Source organism: Citrus sinensis, chromosome 7 (genome assembly GCF_022201045.2).
Source record: "Citrus sinensis cultivar Valencia sweet orange chromosome 7, DVS_A1.0, whole genome shotgun sequence".
Lineage (NCBI taxonomy): Eukaryota > Viridiplantae > Streptophyta > Magnoliopsida > Sapindales > Rutaceae > Citrus > Citrus sinensis.
In genome coordinates this window covers 2379804-2402825 of record NC_068562.1, presented here as the reverse complement: position 1 = coordinate 2402825, position 23022 = coordinate 2379804, and the positions used below count along the sequence as shown (strand labels likewise).

General features: G+C 38.1%; 3 protein-coding genes across 4 annotated transcripts; all 3 read left to right on the top strand.

Annotated features, from left to right (window-relative positions):
- The first annotated feature begins 6632 nt into the window (after positions 1-6632).
- On the top strand, positions 6633-14635 carry LOC102623005 (proline-rich receptor-like protein kinase PERK4). 2 transcript variants are annotated; one of them, XM_052431640.1, is made up of 11 exons: positions 6633-6798; positions 7607-7749; positions 8108-10223; positions 10894-11632; positions 12147-12707; positions 12837-12923; positions 13001-13071; positions 13207-13283; positions 13543-13684; positions 13801-13962; positions 14099-14635. In XM_052431640.1, exons 4-11 carry the CDS (start codon positions 10981-10983, stop codon positions 14333-14335), a joined length of 1989 nt encoding a protein of 662 aa, XP_052287600.1. In that variant the 5' UTR covers positions 6633-6798; positions 7607-7749; positions 8108-10223; positions 10894-10980; the 3' UTR covers positions 14336-14635. The 2 variants fall into 2 exon arrangements, with proteins under 2 accessions (XP_052287600.1, XP_006467145.1); XM_006467082.4 differs by having other exon boundaries at positions 8108-10531.
- Positions 7612-9193, top strand: LOC102622106 (F-box protein At5g49610-like). The gene is made up of 3 exons (XM_052444410.1): positions 7612-7749; positions 7964-8035; positions 8108-9193. The coding sequence occupies exons 1-3, from the start codon at positions 7612-7614 to the stop codon at positions 9191-9193; spliced, it is 1296 nt and encodes a 431-aa protein (XP_052300370.1).
- Positions 14636-16163: 1528 nt separating the features above from the next.
- LOC102622406 (U1 small nuclear ribonucleoprotein 70 kDa) lies at positions 16164-21226 on the top strand. The gene is made up of 10 exons (XM_006466716.4): positions 16164-16481; positions 17043-17157; positions 17248-17327; positions 17786-17861; positions 17969-18033; positions 18123-18185; positions 19589-19670; positions 19754-19916; positions 20031-20102; positions 20304-21226. Exons 1-10 carry the CDS (start codon positions 16383-16385, stop codon positions 20929-20931), a joined length of 1443 nt encoding a protein of 480 aa, XP_006466779.1. The 5' UTR covers positions 16164-16382; the 3' UTR covers positions 20932-21226.
- The last annotated feature ends 1796 nt before the right edge of the window (positions 21227-23022 follow it).

Genomic DNA, 23022 nt, shown 5'->3' with positions numbered 1-23022 from the left:
ACTGATTCTGCAGCAAGCTCCTCATGAAGATTAGAAGAAATAAAACCATCCATGAGATCTGGCAGCCAAGGAGTCTTGCTGATGGAGATCGTTGTTCCATTGCCAACCTGCACTCTACTCCCTTGACTCACCACATCTTTTGCAGCCAAAATAGAACGCCACACATAGCTGGGGTTGTGGCCCAAAGAAGTTTGAAAGACAGACTTTCGTGGATAATATCGAGCTTTGAGGATTTTGGCCATAAGAGAATCAGGGCGTGTGAGTATTCTCCACAGCTGTTTTCCTAGAATCGCAATGTTGAATAGGTGAAGCTGTTTAAATCCAAGGCCACCGCATCCTTTAGGTTTACACATATATTCCCATTTAGCCCAATTAATCCCTTTTCTTCCACTGTGATTACTCCGCCACCAGAAGGAGTTCATCATCACTTCTAATTCTCTACACAACTCTTTGGGTAGCAAGTATATACTCATAGCATAATTAGGCATAGCAAGAGCCACTGTCTTTAACAAAATCTCTTTGCCAGCCCGAGAAAGCATCCGCGAACTCCACCCTTGAAGCCTTTGCCAGAGCTTATCCCGAATATAGCTGAAGACTTCCTTCTTTTTTCTGCTGATATAGGATGGCAAGCCAAGATAAGTTCCATGATTAGTGGTATCCGTAACCATAAGAACATCACAGACTTGCCGTATTACCCCATCCAACACATTGGCACTAAAGGAAATTGAAGACTTATTGAAGTTAACCACTTGGCCAGAGGCTCGACCATACACAGCCAACAATTGCTTTATTAAGGATGCTTCGTTGATATTTGCTCGAAAGAAAAGGAAGCTATCATCTGCAAAAAACAGATGAGAGATTGCCGGGGCCCCTCTCGCAACTGTGACTCCATGAAGCAAACCTTCTCTTTCTTTTCTTCGAATTAAAGAGCTTAATCCTTCCGCACAGATGATAAATAAATACGGGGATAGAGGATCCCCTTGACGAAGACCTCGGTAAGGAATAATCGGCCCAATCACCTTACCCTCACGAAGTACATTATATTGGACAGTAGACACACATAACATGATTAAGTCTACCCACCTCGCATCAAATCCCATCTTGAGCATCATAGCTTGAAGACAACCCCACTCAATCCTATCATATGCCTTAGACATATCAATTTTCAAAGCAGCCACTCCATTTTTTCCTTGCCTCTTTCGCTTTAAGAAATGCATGATTTCAGCGGAAATGATGACGTTGTCAGTGATGGCTCGACCTGGAATAAAGGCGCTTTGAGAATCTGAAATAATCAAATCAAGGACTAATTTCATGCGGTTAGCTAGCATTTTAGAAATAATTTTATACAGCACATTGCATAAAGCAATTGGTCTCATATCCGATAAACATTCAGGTCTTTGCTTCTTGGGAATTAGAACAATGGAAGTATCATTAGCCCATTCGGAAAGGAACCGTCCTTAATAAAATTTAGACAAGCCATAACTACATCCTCACCAACAATGTGCCAGAACTTTTGGTAGAACGCAAGATTCATCCCGTCGGGCCCTGGTGACTTATCCGGATGCATACTGAAAACCACCTCCTTAACTTCAATGGCAGAAAAAGGGGCTAAAAGCATAGAGTTATGCTCACTAGTAATTCTTTTATCCACATACTGAGTTACTTCGGCAGTATGGCATCCATCAGAAGTAAATAAGTTTTTAAAGTAATCAATTATTAAAACATCTACCTCTTCAGAATTGGAGCACCATTCTCCTTGATTGTTGCGAAGGGACCCAAAGGAGTTCTGCCTTTTCCGCGCTGAGGCCAATAAGCGTTTATTATTGAATCACTATTAGTTATGCTAAAAATTTCCAAGAATTTCCAACTATTTAAAACATATGGAGATTGATATTTGTGTGCTAAGGTGTCAGTAAATTGGCAAGAACTTACCAATGGGCCTTTGGTCCAATGGGAGAAGCCTTGCACTTACAATGTTGAGTGCAAGGGTTCGAGCCTCCATAAGAGCATTATGGAGGTTAGTTTCAGTTCTTCCTCAATTATTAATTAATTGAGTGGAGACAGTCTCTCCCTTACGAAATGTGAGTGGAGCAGGCACCCCTCGAATATTAGAGAGGGTTTAAAATATCTGGGCATATACTTCAGTGTGTCAATGTATGGTGGTGGTCCCAGTTATATAGTATGATTGTAAATATTAATTGTAATGTTTGATGTAATGTCAGTAATATCTGTGTATAACAGACTTCAAAAAAAAAAAAAATTGGCAAGAACTTGACTTCGCATGTCATAAGCGTTGTGCGTGTAATTTAAAAGCGCGTAAGCATTACAGAAAATTTACGTCAAACAGATAAGACTATTTTCAAACTAAAAAAATTAAAAATAATTATAGTTTTTTGGAGGGCCAAGACTTTTTTCTTTTGTTGACTTTGATTTAAAAAATTATCTTTTATTGACTAATACTAACTAAAAAAAATAAAAATGAGGAGTTAAGATTTTCTCATAATCTGATATTTTATTGAGTAAAATTATACATGAGTGATTGATAGTTAATAAATAAAAAAATAAAAAATAATATTATATTATTATTTAAATACACATAATACAAAATCATTAAAAACTCATGAAAATTTATATCAGGAGAGGATTTTTCCCTTAAAAGCGTGCGTGTGATTGGTTCTTTTAAAAAACCGAAGGGACAGCTCTCCGTGGGAAGATTATACACCAACAGATTCATTTGAAATTTATCCGTCTAACGAACGATTGATTGATGGTGCATACTGCATACGAATAAAGTCATAGGACTGGAGGGTATAAAGTCTTCACTCCTCGCGATTATCAATTTTTGGTCAAGTCTGCTGTTACCGTAATTCTCGGGTCACGACTCGAAGAAATTTAATTTATATTTTAAATTATATGTCACTAATTAATAATTTTCGTGTATTAAATAATAATTACATATTTTTTTATGTAGCTTGGTCATTTATGTTATTTGTATTTTTTTTTTCTAACTAAACGAATAGAGGAGAAAAAAGAAAAAAGGACGAAGTTATTTTTATTTGCGAAAATAATTTTTTAATGTCCGATTACTGAGAAAACATGGAGGATCACAAAAGAATAACAGGGCAACTAAAAAAGGATTTTTTTGCGACATTCCACACTTCATCTGGTGCCTTGTACGCCAAGTAATCTTTGAATGGCCCCTTTTCTTATAATTCTGTTTGCTGTAGTTTGTGCTAACTAATCTCTAATTGAATTAAGCTGCTGGTCTGATCTAAAGACAAAAGGTGCCACAACAAGGATATAGAGTTATCATTCTACATCTTGTATGGGGTTGCTTTTTGTTCTTTTCTTTAATTCATTATTGTTATCTTCTAAATGAAAGCCTTTTGGATTAAACTTTGTTCCTCAATCAAGCAGGAATAGAATCTTGAAGTTGTTGTGGTGTTGATTTGAGTTTCTACCACGCTTCCGGTCATTAAAGTTTGCAGGGTTTTCTTTGGTCATTAAATTCTCATAGTTAATGTTATCAGTGATTAATGCTTCTGATTGCTGCAATTTTTATCGGCAAATGTTTTCTTTTTCGGTTACAGTCTGAGATTACTTGTGTATTTATCAAATAAGTTGAACACAGTGTTATTTGGACTAATTCATTAAGCTTTTACTGTAGGTATAATGTTGGATTTAGAGAATAACATGAATTCAGAGAATGACATTGTGGATGATGAAGAGATCATCGACAACTTTGTTTCTCTTCATAAGGAATTGCTACTTGCTGAAGGAAAATTGTTCAGATTCTGGGCACCCCTGTATTCCCTTGATGATCTATGTTTTAATTTTTAAAGTATCTTTTGTGAAGATGATGAATGGAGATTTGAAAACTGAGTGATTCCATTCTTTCTAATGTTTCTGCGGTGCTAGTGTGAATTAGGATTAGATTTGTTTTGGCAAGAGTTAAGATTCAACTCTACAAGTAGGACAAATTTTATACACTTAATTCAGAAGGTTTGAAATACAAGAATTGACTGTCACACATGCTAAATGCTTTTAAACGTTTTAGCCTCGCTTTCTTTTACTTTGCTGAACCGCTCAAATGATTGGTGATTACAGAAACAGAAGAAGCTTGCATGCCTGAAAAGATATTATTAAAGAGCATGCTCTCCCTTTTCTTCCAGCAAAAACGCTCTGCAGGTTTAATTCTGTTTGTAAAGGGTGGAACAAATGGATTTGCAGTGACTTTTTGGCTCACATTCAAAACTATGTACTTTAAAGACATCTCCGGTCTTATTTGTCAACAGCCGGGCTTAGACCCCCACTTCCTCTCATTCAACCGAAAAGCTTATGGATATCCAAGTCGCAATCTCGAATTCTTGCCTCGTATTATCAGTATCAAAACCACTTGCTTTGCTGCCAACGTAAGGAGAGTGCCGCTACTACGTATGCAATCCTTTGACTGAGGAATTTAAATTGCTTCCCACGCCTAAGTTGATCCATGGACCTGACACAGTGATAGCACTTGCACATGAACCTACTACACTTGGTTTTGATGCAAGTTATGTGCTTGTTTGTGCTGTTGCTGTTGCTGTTGCTTTAGACGATATATGAGCCATCTTTTTCAAAACTTACTCTTCAAGTACAAACTCTAGGAGGACTTCTGAGACAATGAGCACGGAGCTGGATTTCTGGAAACAGCCAGCAGCAGGCTTTACATAAAGGGGAATGTCTATTGGAAGCATTATGTCATTCAGTTCTTGTTTTCAATGTGAAGAAGGAGCAGCATGGGATTCTGCCACTTCCTGGCCCTGCAGGCAGCGGATTTCATGGTGCTTTGACACAGAGGCATGAAGAATTGTGTTTCATGCTTCCTCAAACAACAAGAAGATGGAGAATGCAAAATGGATGCGTATGGGAACCTGAATATGATCCTCCAATTTGTGATTTCACTTAAACCTGAAGTTGTTGGGGGCATAAATGATTCAGATTGTCATGTTTTAAAATGAGTTAATAGTGACATGTTGATAATTGTGCTTCCGAATAAGGTGATAGCTTATCACTCTATTCCCTGCCTTACATAGATAGGTTAGTTCCTGTGGAGAAGCTATCTTGCATGAACCAGATTGTCCCTGTCGTCTCCGAATTGCACTAATTGGATTAATTATTGAAACCCAAAAGGGTATTTTGAATTTTGGATTCTTCTTAAAAATGAGGACTATCTGGATTCTAGTAACTTTTTTATTTTTATATTCTATTTGTTTTGAGGGTCCATGATGTTGAAAGATGAATGGTTCCTGAAAGTTCAATGTCAAGACTGAGAAGAGTTCTGAAGCTTGGAAATTGTACTTCTTGTTCAAAACCGAGAACTGTCACGGAATTTTCTCAATGCAGAAATTCCTATACCAATGGCTTATATATTGTATGCAATTTCCACATTAAAGTGGTTGTGTTTAATTAAACTACGGACAAGCCCAAACACGTTGCTATTTCAAATCAAGCATAATTAGGGTGGGTCAATAAAAACATTATTAAAGATTTGAAACCTGAAAAAATCAATAATTTACTACTACGTATTTTTCCTTGAGCTCTACCGATTACTTACCGGATGAATTAATCTCTTCCACCATTAAAGGAAAGAATGAGTTTATGATATTTACTTGGGACTAACTATAATACAAACGAAAGCGTGTGTTACAGTTTAAATAATTTTGTTTCTGAATAAATTGGAGTTTTGTGAGATTGTTGAAGGGGACGACTTGACCCTGTAGCATCTGGGGCTAAAATTATTGTTAAATGATTTTTTTTTTGTAACAGTTTGGGTGCAGTTTGATGATTCCATCGAAGCAGGGGATGACATTTGTTGATAAACGTGGGTGTGGTTAAAAATTAACCTTCATTAAAATGATGGATCTCCCACTTTATTAATAGGAACGTAATTTTTGTTAAATACTACTTTTGATTGAAGTTTTCTGTTTTGCCCCAAAAAGAAAAAAAAATGCCAATCTGCTCTTTTTCTTTTTCTTTTTCTTTTTAAAGATTATATACACAATACAACTAAAACCCACTCCCAAAACATTAGAGGACTCAATCAAAGATGCCAACTAACCCAAGCAGGGGTTATTTGGTGGTGCATATTAAAGCTGAAAGCAACTACTCTTTGTCTGAGATTGACTCGTGTTTAATTTAATTATAATTTTTGTCTAGCCTCTAAAACTAGATAACGGGATTCTCTTTACAAATTTACGAATAGAATTAATTAAACTAAGTGAGTTTAATTAAGTGAGTTTGAGTAGTTCAGTTGAATTAATCGGCACGGTTAAGGATTTGTAAAAAAAAAAAAAAAATTGTTATTAAAGTAAAGGCGCGTGTCAACATGATAAAAATGGCACGTATTTTACCTGAACTTTATTGATTAATTAAAATATTTATTTTTGGTAAAAATTTTTAGCTTTTTAATTTCTTAAATACGAGTCTGCTTGAGACTTGTGACACACGGTTTACGTGCCCACGAAGAAAATTCTAACCCTTGGAATATTGACCATGGTTTGTCTGTTGTATGCTGCCGACGCAATGAAAAGGCGCCACGTGTGACGCAAAGTCAAGTCTTATTGCAGTTCGTTAGTTTTCCGACTCAGCACCGCACTCTTCTTTTATAAAAGCAGAGATTGTTATCACTTTTGGCCTTCCTTTGTTCTTTCTTTTTGCAATCAAAGCTTGTTAATTTCAGTTTCTGTGGTTTGAAAAGCTGCTGCTTTCACGCATTTTCACTTTCTAGTTCTACTGAAGCGTATCATCTCGTTCTTCTTGGTATGTTTTTCAAAAACCTTCAACTTCAGTTCTTTTTTTGTGTGTTCTGGCCTGTTTCTTCTTTGAATCTTGGTCATGGCTTGTGAGTGATTTTGTTGCGATTCTCTGTTGTTTTTTCTTTTCTTTTTTTTGGGGGGGGGGTGTGTTCTGCGATTTTCTTTCTTGAATCTTGTGTGAATGTGTTATATTGCTGAGAAACTACAATTGAAACGTAAAGAAAAAGAATTAGTGAGGTTCAATTTTGTGATTTCTGTGCATTTCAATATTTTAAGCGAAATTAAATTCCAGATATCGAGAATTTAATTTGCTTTCCTTAATTTGTCTGTTTCGTTTGTTTGTTTCTCGCCACTTATCTTGGATTCTTGCATGCTAAGAAATCTTCAAAAATTAAGTTGCTTTTCAGGCAATTAAAAATAACAGTAACAAAGATAACTGTGAAAATCCCGGGTTTGCTAATCTTCTCTTCTCAACTCAAAAGAAAATTACTCTGTTTGGTAATCAAGATAGAATTTCTCGGCATTTTTAGTCATCCATGCTTCATAGTTATTCACTTTTTGATGGGTCGGGGTTAGTCAATGTGATTCTTAGTTCTTGGTTTTATCAATTTTGTTGGCTAGTCAAGTGGGATGATTTCTTGAACCGTTCTCCGTATTTGCTTGTTGGGTGTTTGTAGCCATTAACTCTTCTGTTTTATTTTTTTTATTTATTTAAATTAGGTGCTAGATGATGGTAGGCTTGGGTGATGGATTGGATCTTACATTCCTGAATCCCTACTGAATTTCTCACCTAAAATATTTTGTAATTGTAGGTATAATGGCGAATTTAGGCAATGACAACCTCGAGGAAGAAGTGATGGAAGAAACGACGGAAGAAGAGAACGCTGACTACGTTCTTGACGATTTTGATAATCTACCTGTGAACACAAGGTTCCTGGGCAGCACTTCTGATGCGGTATGTCTCAGTTGATTTTTCGTTTTAGTTTTATATTGTTTAATTTCATGCGATCAATAAATGAATGATAAGCCTTCAGGGGATGTTTTACATGAAATATGCTCTATCCATTATATCTATTCCCTATAGTCATTATGTAAGCAGCATGACATTGCATGTCTGTGCTACCATAAACTTTGATGGTCTTTTTAATGGTCTTGTGATACCTCTTTAGATAGGCCTGGTTTTTGCAAGAACTAAGAGTTATTTTGTTAAAACTTGGATTCACGAAAACATAATTCAGAAGGTTTGAAATAGTAGAGAATTGGCTGCTTTGCACGTAATTTCCATTTTATTCTGATACGATTTCTGATTTCAGCATCCATGGTTTGCAAAATATGCTAATTTTCCTGGGCTCGTAAAGCTGAAGAAGAACATTGGCCTATCAGATGTCACAATGGAGCACGTTCTCCCTTTTCTTCCAGCGAAATCGCTCTGCAGGTTCAAAGCTGTCTCCAAAGAGTGGAATCGATGGATAAGCAGTCCTTTTCTGGCTCACTTACAAACTACACACTTCAAAGACATATCTGGTCTTATTTGTCAATCTCCTGGCTCAGACCCCTCATTCATCTCCTTCAATCAGGATGCTTATGGCATTCCCAGCCCTTCTTTTAATTTCTTCCCCCAACTTGTTAATATCAGAACCACATGCAATGGGTTAGTTTGCTGCCAAAGCGTTTTTGAGGTTGGGAACTTTTTCTACTACATTTGCAACCCTGTGACAAAGGAATGGCATGAGCTTCCTAAGCCAAACTTTTTCCATGGGCCTGAAACAGCTGTAGCACTTGTCTTTGAACCTAGTGCACTCGGTTTTTCTGCACATTATGAGGTCGTCTGTGCTGTTCCCGTCGATCAAACTGATGTTTCAATTATCTTTTTTGAGATTTACTCTTCAAGGTCTAAGTCTTGGAGGACTACTGAAACGATCTGCTCGGAGCCAGATGTTCTTAAACTGAGTATAAACGGGTTCTACATGAACGGGTTTGTCTATTGGACATCGTTATCAGGTGCAATTCTTGTTTTTGATTTGAAGGATGAGCAGTATGGGACTCTGCCACTCCCTGCCGGCAGTGGACCGCACGGTGCTTTGACGCAGATGCATGGAGAGTTGTGTTACATGCTCCCACAAATACAAGATGGAGAATGCTTAATTGGTGTGTATGGGAACCTGGATATGAGCTTGAAGTGCGTAATTCCAGTTGAGCATGAAGTTCTTGGGGAAACATTTTCAGATTGTCGGGTTTTAACATGTGTTAATAGTGACATCCTGATAATTCTGCTCCCCAATAAGGTGATAGCTTATCATGTGAAAGCACAGAAAATGCAAGTTGTAAGCGAGGCGGGCACTGAAGGATTTCAAAATTGCCTGCCTTACATAAACTCCCTGGTAGCTGTGGCGAAGTAGCAGTTTTGGAAGATTTGTCCCTGTGGTATCCTACTGCCAATCTGAATGGATGATGATCAGAAGTTTTATGTTGCAACTAAAAGAGTGGTGTTTGAAGTAGAGATGGTCTCCTTTTGTTGCAAGTCAGTCAACAACCGTCTGGAAGCTTTCAATTCTGAATTTGTTCTTGTTTAGGCCTAGTGATTCGATGATATTTTGTTCTTTCAAATTTCGATGTCAGTACTGAAGAAAACTTTGGATTCAGTTAAAGTGGGATATGGTCGATTGAACCGTTTGGAATTTTTCATTCTTGATGTTCTGTTCAGATTCATGCGGTTGTGAGCTATTATTGGGGATCCTGTAAAAGGTTTCTCTTCAGTCTCAGAAAAATCTGTAAATTGAGTTTAGTGTTTAGTGGTTCAACATTTTAACTGGCTGGAGTTAGAAGCTTCAATTAGTCTCGATGGTCCTTCTGAACTGTAGAGTGTAACCATGTAAATGATTTCTTCATTGGTATGATACAATTGCAGTCATGGGGCCGCAGTTGAATTTTCATTACGCTACTGTATGATTCTCTAGCGGTGGTTTTGGACAAACTTTAAGTTTTCTGTTATATTGAAAGATAAAATCCTTATTGGATGTGTTGCAGTAGGAGTTCTGTTGTTATACCATTTCGAATGTAATACCCAAAGCATATCTTGCCGATCCATTATATTATTTCGATGAGAGAACCAAAACGCATCAGCAAATTTGGTGTGTGAAATAAAAAGGATCTATGATCATCGGCCATGCCCCAGCTCTGCTGAACATATACTTCCACAACATATTGGTGCTAAAAGTAAGCTCTGCTGTTGAGCTATATATATTTTAGTTTCGAAAATGAGCTGGGTTATAAGACTGTTGTATTTTTTCCACGAGTTTTCGGTTTTGTACGTTGGAGATAGATCAGTAAGATCCTATAGAATAAGCTTTTAATCGGTTTGTTTGAGGTTGTCTTTGTTACAAGCGTAAAGCCCAGCGTTCACAGCGGAGAGAACATCTATTTTTGAAGGTATTGTTTGCCCACTCCTCTTTGAAAAAGCTAAACTGATAGTAACAATAATTAAAGGTGGTGATTGGACGCAATGAGATAGGAAATGGTAAAAAGAATAACCAACTTAAACTAAACTAATGTTGGCAAAGACAGAAGTTTGACACAGAGAGAGAGAGAGAGAAAGAGGGAGAAAGAAGCCCTGCTTTCTCGCAAAGCCAGAGGACAATGACAGGTTTCCATTAGCTAATCTAGATTAGGAATTTCACCAAGAAAAGCCCTTTCTCTCTCTTCCCCTTTTGAGAACCCTTCAATCTTCTCCATTCAAGGTATTTTTTTTCCCTTTTTTTCCCTTTTTTTTGAATTTTCTTCTCGGACATCGGAATTCTTTAGCCATGCATATGCTGTAACAAAATAATCTTGTAATTTTTGACAGTGTTTTAATTTGGGACATCATTATTAGTTTAACAGATATAATTTATTAAGGCAAGAGGAAAACGGTTTGGCATTTGTTGATGATGGTGTTGCAGCAGGGAGAACAAAAAACAATAATAATTTATGTTATCTAGCTTTGTCATACTGGAAAAAATTTTATATGTCTACAGGCTAGTTAATTTCATTCTACATTACATGAATTGATTGATTATTCATTCAATGGTTCACAGTCTTTGAATCTAATCAATATCTTCAGGGTCCTCGAAAAGACTTTTGACACTGGCAGTTAATTAGCTAGGGAAGAGGTGGAGTTTCTTGGGGTGGAAGTTCTTTAGCTTGAACAATGGCTAAAGGCAACAATGTTACAGAAACAGAAAATGAAGAAGGTTCTCCTCCTGCACCGCCATCATCAAATTCCTCAGATGCCACACCACCACCCTCATCCACACCATCCTCTTCTCCGCCACCCTCTTCACCACCTCCTGCTTCCCCTCCGCCTTCCTCTCCCCCGCCTTCATCCCCACCACCCTCTAAATCGCCTCCCTCATCCCCCCCGCCAGCTACTTCTTCCTCACCGCCTCCTGCATCCCCACCCACCTCAGATAACAACAAGCCGGACCCTCCCAAAAACTCCCCACCCCCGCCCCCGCCTTCCTCACAAAGTTCTCCGACTCCGCCTTCTCCTTCAAACAACAAAAGCCCTTCCCCGCCAGTTTTCTCACCCCCTCCCCCTGCTAAGAAATCATCGCCGCCGCCTCCTCCGCTGAAGTACTCATCCTCAACTCCAAAATCATCTTCATCGTCCTCAAAAAGTAGCAATGGCAGTAGCAGTGGGGATGATTACGTAACATATTCAGTTATAGGAGCAGTTGGTGTGGGGATATTTCTCATTGCCATGATCATCATTTGTGCTGTGAGGGCCAATAAGAAGAAGAAGAAGAGACATAATCAACCAATGCATTACTATGGAGATCATTCCAACCATTTCAAAAAAGGTGATATTTAGCAACAGTCTTATGCTCTAGTAGACATAAATGAATTAATGCACTGAAATTGATTAATACAAGTTGTGAATAATTTTTTGAATTGCATGGGATCATTTGTGGCTGGTGATTGATTTTAGTTGGTAGAATCTCACAGTATCTCACCAAATTGAATTGTATTTGATTACAATTATGCAGTAATTCTCAGTTGCACCCCATTGCATCACTTTATGTGAAAATAAAACGCAATTTGGATTGTCCAATAGTATTAAGACAGTTGGAATTGCGCTGCTAGTTTAATTTTTAGCTAATTGTATGCTGCATTTTGTTAGATTTCTAAGCTTTTTTTTTTCCTACAATTTGAACGCATATAAATCCTTGTGTGTTATGCTTTCCGAAAGCAGATTCAGCAATTCCACACGAACAACCACCTCTCTGCTTCATGCATTAGTTTTACAATTTTACCACCCATGATGTTGCTGCCTTTAGCATTGTTGATATATAATTTGATGTGTTATACATGTAGGTGGGGACCCATATTACAGCGGCGGACATGCTCCAAACTGGCATGGTCATCCAGAGCATCAAAATTGGCACAGTCATCCGCAGGGACCAGACCACACTGGAGGCAATATACCCCCGCCACCAGGTGGAAATTGGCCGGGACCTCCTCCGCCTCCGCCAATGATGAGCAGCAGTGGTGAAATGAGTTCCCAATTCTCTGGCCCTGCCCGTCCACCCTTGCCGCCTCCCTCGCCAAACATTGCTCTTGGATTCAACAAAAGCACATTTACGTACGATGAGCTTGCGGCTGCTACTGGCGGGTTTGCTAAGTCCAATCTTTTAGGTCAGGGAGGGTTTGGTTATGTGCACAAAGGCGTGTTGCCTAATGGAAAGGAGGTGGCAGTTAAGAGCCTCAAGACTGGTAGTGGGCAAGGAGAAAGAGAATTTTCAGCTGAAGTTGAAATCATTAGCCGTGTCCATCATCGCCATCTTGTGTCACTTGTTGGATATTGCATTGCTGGCGGGCAGCGGATGCTGGTCTATGAATTTGTTTCCAATAAGACCTTGGAGTATCATCTCCATGGTAAACCACACCTCTACTTAAAAATTTCATAACTGGTGAAATATATTAAAGTCAAAATTGTTACAAGTTTATGAGAAGTTTATTACGCTGAAGTCTGATTATCATCATAATAAATTTTCTTGGCTACAGGAGAAAATCGACCGGTCATGGACTTTGCTACTAGGGTTCGTATTGCACTGGGATCTGCAAAAGGGCTTGCATATCTACATGAAGATTGTAAGACAATTTCTTAGCCTCTCTTTCTGCCTCCCTCCCCCTATTCTATTCTCATTTGCCTATTATTTGCTCTTCAGGCCATCCTCGGATTATTCATCGTGACATCAAAGCGGCTAATATTCTTATTGACGACAACTTTGAGGCCATGGTATCCGTTTTTGCATATTTATGAAAGTCTTAGTACGAGAATAAGCAGAATCTCTGCTGGCTGTTTGTTTGTGTTGGAATGTTTCGTTAAGCGATCTTCAAGCTAATTGATCATGCCATTAACCTTTTCTTACAGGTGGCTGACTTTGGATTGGCCAAGCTGTCTAATGACAATCACACTCACGTCTCTACACGTGTAATGGGAACATTTGGGTAAGCAAACAAGATTAGCAATGACGACCAAACCAACAATACTGTAGTTATATTTTAAGTTACATGAAGAGATGAATTTAGCATTACTTACATAATATGGGTAAATATGCAAAGTCAATTTGCAGAAAAACTTCGTAACTTCACATTCAATGCAGGAATTGAACGCTGCAAGATATTGGATTGGTGACTTAAAGTACAAGTAATCAGGGAATGCTAATATGAAACCACTAATCTGGGAATCCTTGTGATGCAAATGCAGGTATTTGGCTCCGGAATATGCATCAAGTGGCAAACTAACTGAGAAATCCGATGTTTTTTCATTTGGTGTCATGCTCTTGGAACTGATAACCGGAAGGAGACCTGTTGATATGACTATGATGGAAGACAGCTTAGTAGAATGGGTTAGTGCTTCCTCCACCCTTGCAATATAAAATGATGTCATCCTAGTAAATTTCATACTTCTTCTCATTTCTCCAGTTATAAAATTAAAATCATTTCTTGGGCACATAATATACAGGCTAGACCACTTCTGGGTGCTGCATTGGAGGATGGCATTTATGATGGGCTTGTTGATCCGCGCTTGGAGCATAACTACGTCCCTCACGAAATGGCTCGCTTGGTTGCGTGTGGTGCTGCCAGCATTCGTCACTCTGCCAGAAAGCGCCCAAAAATGAGCCAGGTATGAAATGTTTCTCTCGTGTGTATTCTATTGGGGGAAAAAAGGGCTTAATCTGTGTATAAATTGGCATAACATACACTGCTTGATTCGTTGAATAATTCAGAATGATTGATTATGAATTTGTGATGGAAAACAGATTGTGCGCGCACTAGAAGGAGATTCTTCGCTGGACGACTTAAATGATGGAGTAAGGCCTGGTCAGAGCTCTGCCTTTAGTGCGTCGAATACAAGCACGGAGTATAGTGCAACTTCATATAATGCTGACATGAAGAAGTTCAGACAATTAGCATTGGGAAGCCAAGATTTTGCCAGCAGCGATTATGGAGGATCGAGTGATTCCCGGGAGATTCCCACCCCCAAACAAAGGATATGAGTGGCCAAACTAAAAGAATTACAAGCTTGAAATTGCTAACTGCAGCCATTTGGTGATCATATGCTTGGAAGTTGGAAGAAGAACGACTGTTTCACATAATAATGGGGTTCATTCTTTCTGTGTGGTTCTGTTAATTTGGGATTTTAGTTTTATGTGCAGGATTGACTTGGGTAAAATTGAAAGGCGTGTATGTAAAATGTACCTGGAGCCAGTCTTTCATTGATTGAATTTTCTTTAATCTTATGGGTTCTACAATTTACTATATACATTGACTTCCTCGCAATTCATTGGACTTTAGTCCCTTTTACTCGAGTGTGCTTGAGTTTGACCAGCAACAGGCCACCGCCCACCAGTAAAAATGTGGAAACAAAATCAAGAAAATTGAATGGCTTTCTCAAAAATAATAATAATAATAATAATAATAATAATAAAACGTGAGATGCTTCTGATTATTGCAATTGCTCGTTTATGAACTTAAGAACTTCAAAAAAAAAAAATTCAGCCAAAATGGTAATAGGCCAATGCACCGTTCCAAATAAACCATTTAAAATCTAGGTCTCCTATGTTTTTCTTGGCCTCATCAAATTTACATATTTATCAAATCGTAATTCATCTTATTTACTGAAATTCAATTAGTCTAAATAAATTGAAAAATTGAGCGATATTATAGTTACAAATTATTATATAAATTATTTTTGCATAAACTGATATAGCATTACATAGTTAGTTGAATGAAAATATAAAATAATAAAAATAAATCATATGAAAAATATGGTGCTTTCATTCAACTAATTATTATACCATATTAATTTACACAAAAATAATTTTATATATGTTTGGGGATAAAAAAAAAAGAGATTAATTAATCAAAAAAATGAAATTGTTGAAGGGATTTGCTGAAAAGTTATGTGCACTCTGCATTTTTCTCCACCACTCATCTTACTTGCAAATTGCAATGACCAAACTATCCTCACCAAAGCCTAGACATTTACTTGTGTTCAAAGGCCATTTAAGGGAGACAAGTATAAAAAATTATAAAGGATAGCGAGCAAAAGAAGTAAACAAAAGGGGGGAGAAAAAAAGAGGGGAGTAGGGCGCTACCCGGAGGATTTGGATTTTTATTGTTTTGTCTCTCTTGTCCATGGCATCTCTTTTCTCTCTTCCTCCCACTAAGAAATTCATTTTTTTACACTCAACTTTACTTTTCTGCAAATAACTCAAAAAACTTTTGGTTTTAAGGCAATGTTTATTAATCCACATGAGTGGCGGCACAAGTTTTTCCCAAAGGCCCATAAATTGATTTGAACGTCGGAGTATTCATGTCAGAAAAATTCCAGCACCTTTGACTGTTTTTTGTTATTTCAGGTATTCGTAGGTTAATCGTCAGTGGTCATAGGGCATCTTGATGATTGGTCAATCAATTCTCCACCAAATAAATTTAATGTTGGTGCAGAAATTTGATATTAAGTCGCTAATCGACTATATCAGATTTGGACAACAACAATATAAAAGTTTACCATTGCATCATTTTTTAAAAAAATAAGAATAATACATAAATACTGAGTTAGAGCATATAGTTTGTTCATTGGGAGTGATTTGATGTATGATTTATGATTTATTGATAAGCGGTGCAAAAATAGAATGAAGACTACCTAACACACGGTAATTTTTAATTGGTAACACAAAAAACAACTATGTAACTATTAATAATAATCTTTTAATTAGGGTGTGCGTGGAACTACAGGAGGGAGAGGCGCCCCTGAACCGACAGCGTATCAAACTGTTTGGCATAAGAAGGGACAACACAGTAATACGGCACGAAAAGGTCGAGGGGAGCGCGCACTAGTCACTCCGACTATAAAAGGCTATCGCAAAAGCTGTCCCTTTTCTCTTGTTTCATCTAAAAATTCACTCGACCCGAACTACCAAAACCCGATCCAAATTCAACAAATTCCCAACTCGATGCTATTATCTTCTTAAGAACCCTGGTCACCAAACCCTAGCTTGTAACCAGAACCCTAGTTGGCACCCGATCTCCTCTGTAAACATGGGAGACTACAACGATGCATTCATGCGTAACCAAAACGCCGCCGTTCAGGCCCGTACTAAGGCCCAGAACCGCGCCAACGTCCTTCAGCTTAAGCTGGTTCGTTTTCCTTTACGATTTTGTTACATGGACTTTTTACACTGGTCGAGGGTTGTTTGGATCTATTAGTTTTATCATTTTGATTTTTTTTCCTAAAGCTTTGTATTATGTTTGGATGTTTTATCCTGTAATAATTATGGTTTTAGAGGTTTTGATTCTTGGATTCAACTTTTGCAATTGGTATCTTTTGTGTGTTTTTTTTAGTTGTTTTCTCTTCTTTTTTTAATTTATTTTTTTACTCCCTAGTGTCCGATGTTATTAGTAATTCTTTAAGCAGTTATTTAGATTTGATTGGATTGCACTTATGTAATATAAAAAATGTTAGATATTTTTTTCTCTTTGTTAGCATTCTCAAAGTGATTGGCAATGTAAGAAAGCCCTTTGAAGCTGTTTGTCTTAGTGTTTGATTTTACTTTGGAAAGAATTATGAACTTGTGATTTGATGTATCTTTGTGAGTACAACCACTAACATGAGCTTCTATTGTGTTCTGTGATTTGTATCTCATTTCATCATTAGCAGATGTGGTTGAATATGTTTTTCTAATTTTGTTAATTATGCAGATTGGGCAAAGCCATCCTACCGGTTTAACAGCCAATCTCTTGAAGCTCTTTGAGCCTCGAGCTCCGCTTGAGTATAAACCACCTCCAGAGAAAAGAAAATGCCCACCACTGACAGGTCTAATGAAATCTTTGGTGATGGGTATTTTTTATTTTGATGGCAGATTATGATTTTGTTTACATGTCGCTTAAATTTTGTCCTTTCCAGGAATGGCGCAGTTTGTTAGTCACTTTGCTGAACCTGGAGATCCTCTGTATGCTCCACCTGTAGAGAAGGCTGAGACTCCTGTAAGATCTTTGCTTAGATTAAGTGCTAAATAATAAGGGATTCTTTTTCCATTTTCATGCAAATTTAATGCATTGCTGTTTTGTGTCTGATGTGACATCTACTATTGTTCCTACTTATGTTTGTTGTTCTATGTTTCCATGCTAGCATTAGTTTGATAGTGTCATTGAGAACAATACCATTCAAATATCTTTTCAACTTGTTATGAGAATTTCGAGTAATTTGTTTAAAAATGTTGCAAGTATATAAACCTACTTATAGTGCTTGAAAATATATAATTGGTGAGTAGATCATTCGAAGCAAATGTTTACTTTTCTAGTGATTTATCGGGGTAGTATTGGCCACATGAAAGTACGGCTACCGGTATATTGGTTAGATGCGGTTATCATCTAGGAGGCCTTTTGTAAACCCCCCCCAAAAAAAAGTGTATTATTATCTTGATAGAGTTTTGATGATTCAGGTAGAAAGAAGGGCTAGAATCCACAAGTTAAGACTTGAGAAGGGTGCAGAAAAGGCTGCTGAAGAACTTAAGAAATGTAATGCTACCTTTCTTCTCCTTTTAAAGTTACCTTTCTTCTCCTTTTAAAGTTGAATGATTCTTAAATATTTGCTCCTTTTGAATAATAAGTTCCTTTCCATGCAGATGATCCTCATAATGACCCAAATGTGTCAGGAGATCCATACAAGACACTGTTTGTTGCTAGGCTGGTAAGTAATAATGCTCTACTTCTTATCTGTATTCATGTTTTTCAATATCTTTTGCATTGATTACTGATTAATGAATTCTCTGCTTGCAGAGTTATGAGACAACTGAGAGTAAAATCAAAAGGGAGTTTGAGTCTTATGGGCCAATTAAACGGGTAGGTATTTTGAGCACCCCAAGTGGGTTTGGTAAGAGGTTGTGTGCCACTTTATCCTTTGCATATCTTTCTAGAAAGATTTTAGTCTTATAAATTAAGTTTTTCCAAACTATGTATAAGATGTCTTTATTTTTAATTTTTCTGTGTTTTAAAATAAAAACTTATTTTTCTTAGAACTATAAAGTTTTAGCTGTTTAAGTTTGTTTGTGTTCTGCTCATGTTTGTTTGGTTGGATTCCTATGACTGGCTTAAAACACAGAAAAATCTGCTTTTTGAATTAGTTTTGCAATCCTATCGCTAAGTTCATTTTAATAATGGATAGAAGTTACAAGAATTTTGTGGATAGTAAGTGTAGATAGAGTTGCATGGCTTTCCTGTTCAGCTTCTATGCCAATCACGAGAGGGAGAATGTTGAACATCTCCCTTTTTTATCATATATATATCACTGGATGGTGGAGTGTGTAAGTTGGTAATATCAGCACAGGTATCTTTGACTGCCTCTTTGCCTGTGAAACTGTGCGGTTTTGTTTCATTGATCCTTTGACAATTTTACTTTGATATAGCTGGATTTAGAAATCATCATGGACAAGGGTTTCAACACTTTTTTTTTTCATTCCTTTTGCCAAAGAAAAATATGTAAGAAAAAAGAAAATGTACTCATCCGCCTTTTAGGTATTTTCTTTTAGTATTAAGATTCATCATATTAAGACAACCCCTGGTAAGGGGGAGATTACTCTTCTACCAATGGAATTTTTATTCCCATCTTCTTACAAACCAACACCAAAGATGGTGCTTCATCCTGCACAGCCAAGCTGAAATACTTAAGTTGAGCAGAGCAGTGATGCATTGTGCCTTTTGGTCTTTATTTCTTCGCGCTACAAAAGGAGACTACCGTCTGTTCTTTTTCCTGCCCTGGGTAATATATGTCGGGAGTATTAGCATCTCTTTCTCTTTCATTTGAAGATATAGTACATGCTCTATTTGCTACTAAATTTTATTTCTGGCTTTAAAGGCTATCGAAAACGTATCAGCAGTTGAGAAGATGTTCTGGTATTTTCTGTGTTACCTATGTTAATTTATAACTATTGTCATTTAAAAAGAAATATCCCTGGTAAGGGGAGGTGTAGTCTGTTACACAATTGGTAAATTTGCTACGATCAGTTAATCTGCAACTCTTGCAATGGTGGTGATTCATCTCGCGATGGCAAGCCCTGTGATGAAAAGGTGAGCACGGCTAATGAGGCATAGTGCCTGTCTGCCGTGCCAGTTAGGATTTACTATTTCTACCATTTGTCACTTAGTTAGAGGAAGTACAGAGTGTTAGGTCATGGATTTTTATTCCTACCAGATTTAGTTCTTGTTAATTGTGCTTCATATTTCTTATTTTGCATTGAGCTTTTCAGGTTCGGTTGGTTACTGATAAAGAGACAAATAAACCCAGAGGTTATGCTTTCATTGAGTACATGCACACTCGGGATATGAAAGGTTTGCCTGAACATCATGTGTATGTTAGGTTTGATCTAATATAATTCTGTGTTTTCTAAGCTTTGCTTCTCTATATCTCACAGCTGCATATAAACAAGCTGATGGGAGGAAGCTTGATGGCAGAAGGGTGCTTGTTGATGTTGAGCGTGGTCGAACAGTCCCTAATTGGCGTCCTCGCAGGCTAGGCGGTGGACTTGGAACAACCAGGGTTGGAGGGGAAGAAGTTAACCAGAGATATTCTGGAAGGTAATTACCCCACTGCAATTCTGCAGCACACCCTTTTATGTGATGAACACTATATCTCTTGTTGTTTTCTGAGAAATGTATCATGTTTTTATTCAATTATCTATAACTTTCCAGGGAGCAAGAGCCTTCAAGAGGACCATCTCGGTCTGCAGAGCCTAGGATACGAGAGGATCGACATGGTGACCGGTACATTTTCTTTGTCATTCTGTGATTCCTATACCTCTACATAATTTTAGGTGGTATTGAATATTTATTGCTGGGCAAAAACTTTTTAGGGGAGGGGTAACACATAAAGTTTGTGCCTTTTGGTTGAAGGGCTGGGAAACATTGTTTTAGCTCAGACCTTTATTTTTGGAAAAACTTACACCTTAAGCATTTGGCTGCTAGGGATAGGGAAAGATCCCGTGAAAGGGGGAGGGATAGAGAGAGGGAACGGGAGAAGTCCCTTGAGCTCTCCCATGACAGACCAAGAGATCGTGATCATAGAGATGATAGACACCATAGAGATCGTGACAGAACTAGAGACAGAGAGAGGGAGAGAGACCGAGGGCGTGAACGTGACCGTGACCGAACACGTGATCGTGATCGCGGCCGGGATCGTGGTCGTGATCATGAACGTGATAGAGAAAAAGACCGTGATAAGGAGCGTGATCGTGATCGCACTCGTGAAAGGGAGAGGGACAGGGATTATGAAGTTGGTGACCCTGACCGTGACCGAGGGTATTCCCGTGATAGGGATTCTGACTATGATCGTATTGATTCAAAACATGAGCGAGACCGCCATGGTGAAAGGGACTATGATCCTACTGACCAGGAAGATGATCGTGGATGGTATGACCACCATGAGAACTATGAGCATCATCGGGGTTATGGTGATCATGACCGTTATAATCAGTACCATGATGATGATAATGACCGCTATGATCAGATGGAGGAAGATGATTACCGTTACGACCGTGCAACGTCTGAGTCACGTGACAAGGAGAGAACACGAGATCTGGATCGTGAATATTGACGCTTGGGTAGGTCATTCTCTCTGTATGATGATGACTGAGAAAGCTGGTATACAGAGACCTTTGAGCTTGATGGTGGAGTCTTTAATGTCTCTTGTAACTTGATATTTGTTGTCTTATGATAACGGAAGTCTTTAGTTGCAGTGTTGGTCTTTTTTGTTTCTATTTGCTTTAGATTTTATGATCAGGTGGTGTTTGATGGATCTGCTGGAGTGAGTTTGCGTGTGGAATTGTTGTTATCCAAGAACTTCTATTTTGTGTTCTGGAGTCCTAATCTTATTTTGTGTTCTTGTCTAATGTCTCTGCTTGTTTTCATTCACGACGTTTGAAAAGTACTGTGTTTAAGCTGTCGACAACGCTGATGCGTTCAATATGCCTCTCTGAATGTATCTACCTCATCATCTTGCATTAACGTGCATGAGTTTCATTCAACAGTCAACACTGTTGTTCTATGGGGCCTAGGCATTTGGAAGATACTGTACAAAAAAACTGAAGTGATTTTCTCTGTAGCTCTTCGATGACTCTGGTTTTTTCAGATTTACCAGAGATTATTTTCACGAAAATTGATGGCCGAAGCTCACGGATTTGCTTAATTGTACATAACCAGGAACAACAATCAAAGTCGAGTGATTATTCGTTGGACAAATTTATTACCCGATAAAGAAATTCCCGAAATGGATGACAATTCCTAAATCGCTTAACGAACAAACTGAAAAGTAAAGAGGAATCTCAAAACCTCGATAGAACCAAACCAAGGCCTCCATTGTAGAATCCAAATCCTAAACTTGCAAAACCTGAGCCTTGAGGCGACAGAATTTTGCGAAGAAACAATAATTGGGCAATTCTATCACTACATTTCGCTTCAAAATCAAAATCAGCATCGGGAGGGTCGAACAACATCACGCCAACAGGCTGCAGTCAGCATCTTCAACGCCAACGGTGCACAGAGTCATCCTGGCGTTCCAAATCTCAATTCTTCAAGCGGTAGCAAAAAGTGGTAATTCATTCCAAGTGAAAAGAGGAATCAGAGCGACAACGTTTTGGGGTATGATCAAGCCTTGGGGATTTTGGGTGGGGGGCAATTGCATTATAACACGGGGGCGGGCTCAGGGTGGTTATCAACTGTTCGGTATAATTTGGCGTCACTTCGTCTCGCCAACGTGGATACCGTTAACATTTAACGCAGAATTCGGACTGTGACCCAAAATTTATTAACCTAGGACTTTTCTCCCGTCATCTTCTATAGGCTGATGGGCAATCTGTGGTTTCTACTTTGGGTCCAATCGAATGATCGAATGCTGGGTTTTTGTCCATTTTGTGTTTGTCTTAACTGAATCGAAAGGACGATTTCTTCAATTTTTGCGGAGCTTGAATAGCTAGAGACGAACGTAATTATGTTTGACACTATTTGGGCAAAGTTGGAAGTTCATGGAAAAATGAGTGTTCATTGAACAGATTCAGTGATGCGTGGTGGTTCAAGGATGGTGTAGAAGAAGTAAACGTTTTCCTTAATTTATAAGCTATCGAATTTGATGGACGCTCCCATAGATAAAGGGTAAACAAATAAATAAAATGAGTAAATAGATAAAGAGTATTCACTGTGGAAAGTGGTTTTGTTCAACAATTCAGTCTGAAATTGCATGTGATAAAGACAGCGGCGGATAAGTCAACAACACCTGAAGCAGCCATGAAGCTTCGAGGGGTTTGACATGCAAAATCAAGTACTGGTATACGATCATCACTGTGCACCCCTCTCGGTCTCAGATGAAACTAGTTGGCTACGTTGTTCGTATTGTTTCGAAACATTTTAAGCCTCTTCTGAGAAATTTCCTCCTCAACTTTCTATTGTTATTGGCTTGTACGTTAGTTCTAGCTAGCTAGCCAGCCAGCCAGCCAGCCAGCCAGCCTTTCTCTTGGAAAATAGTTTCCATATAGGCTAGAAATTACATAATAACTCGGAACATGATCGAGAGAATGCATGTCTTTTTTACCACGTATTAATTAAATACAGTGGAGTGGAAATCTTTTAAATTAAAAAACAACCATCATTGATTAATTGATCTTCCGTCAATAAAAGGTTAAGGAACTCAAAT

Bases quoted from the DNA above. Each gene is read 5' to 3' on its own strand.
- LOC102622106 (XM_052444410.1), top strand. From the start codon at position 7,612: ATGGCGAATTTAGGCAATGACAACCTCGAGGAAGAAGTGATGGAAGAA. The intron at 7,750-7,963 runs GTATGTCTCAGT...ATACCTCTTTAG, and splicing joins TGGGCAGCACTTCTGATGCG to ATAGGCCTGGTTTTTGCAAG. The intron at 8,036-8,107 runs GTTTGAAATAGT...TTCTGATTTCAG, and splicing joins ACGAAAACATAATTCAGAAG to CATCCATGGTTTGCAAAATA.
- LOC102623005 (XM_052431640.1), top strand. From the start codon at position 10,981: ATGGCTAAAGGCAACAATGTTACAGAAACAGAAAATGAAGAAGGTTCT. The intron at 12,924-13,000 runs GTAAGACAATTT...TTTGCTCTTCAG, and splicing joins TGCATATCTACATGAAGATT to GCCATCCTCGGATTATTCAT. The intron at 13,685-13,800 runs GTTAGTGCTTCC...CATAATATACAG, and splicing joins AAGACAGCTTAGTAGAATGG to GCTAGACCACTTCTGGGTGC.
- LOC102622406 (XM_006466716.4), top strand. From the start codon at position 16,383: ATGGGAGACTACAACGATGCATTCATGCGTAACCAAAACGCCGCCGTT. The intron at 16,482-17,042 runs GTTCGTTTTCCT...TTAATTATGCAG, and splicing joins ACGTCCTTCAGCTTAAGCTG to ATTGGGCAAAGCCATCCTAC. The intron at 18,186-19,588 runs GTAGGTATTTTG...TGAGCTTTTCAG, and splicing joins CTTATGGGCCAATTAAACGG to GTTCGGTTGGTTACTGATAA.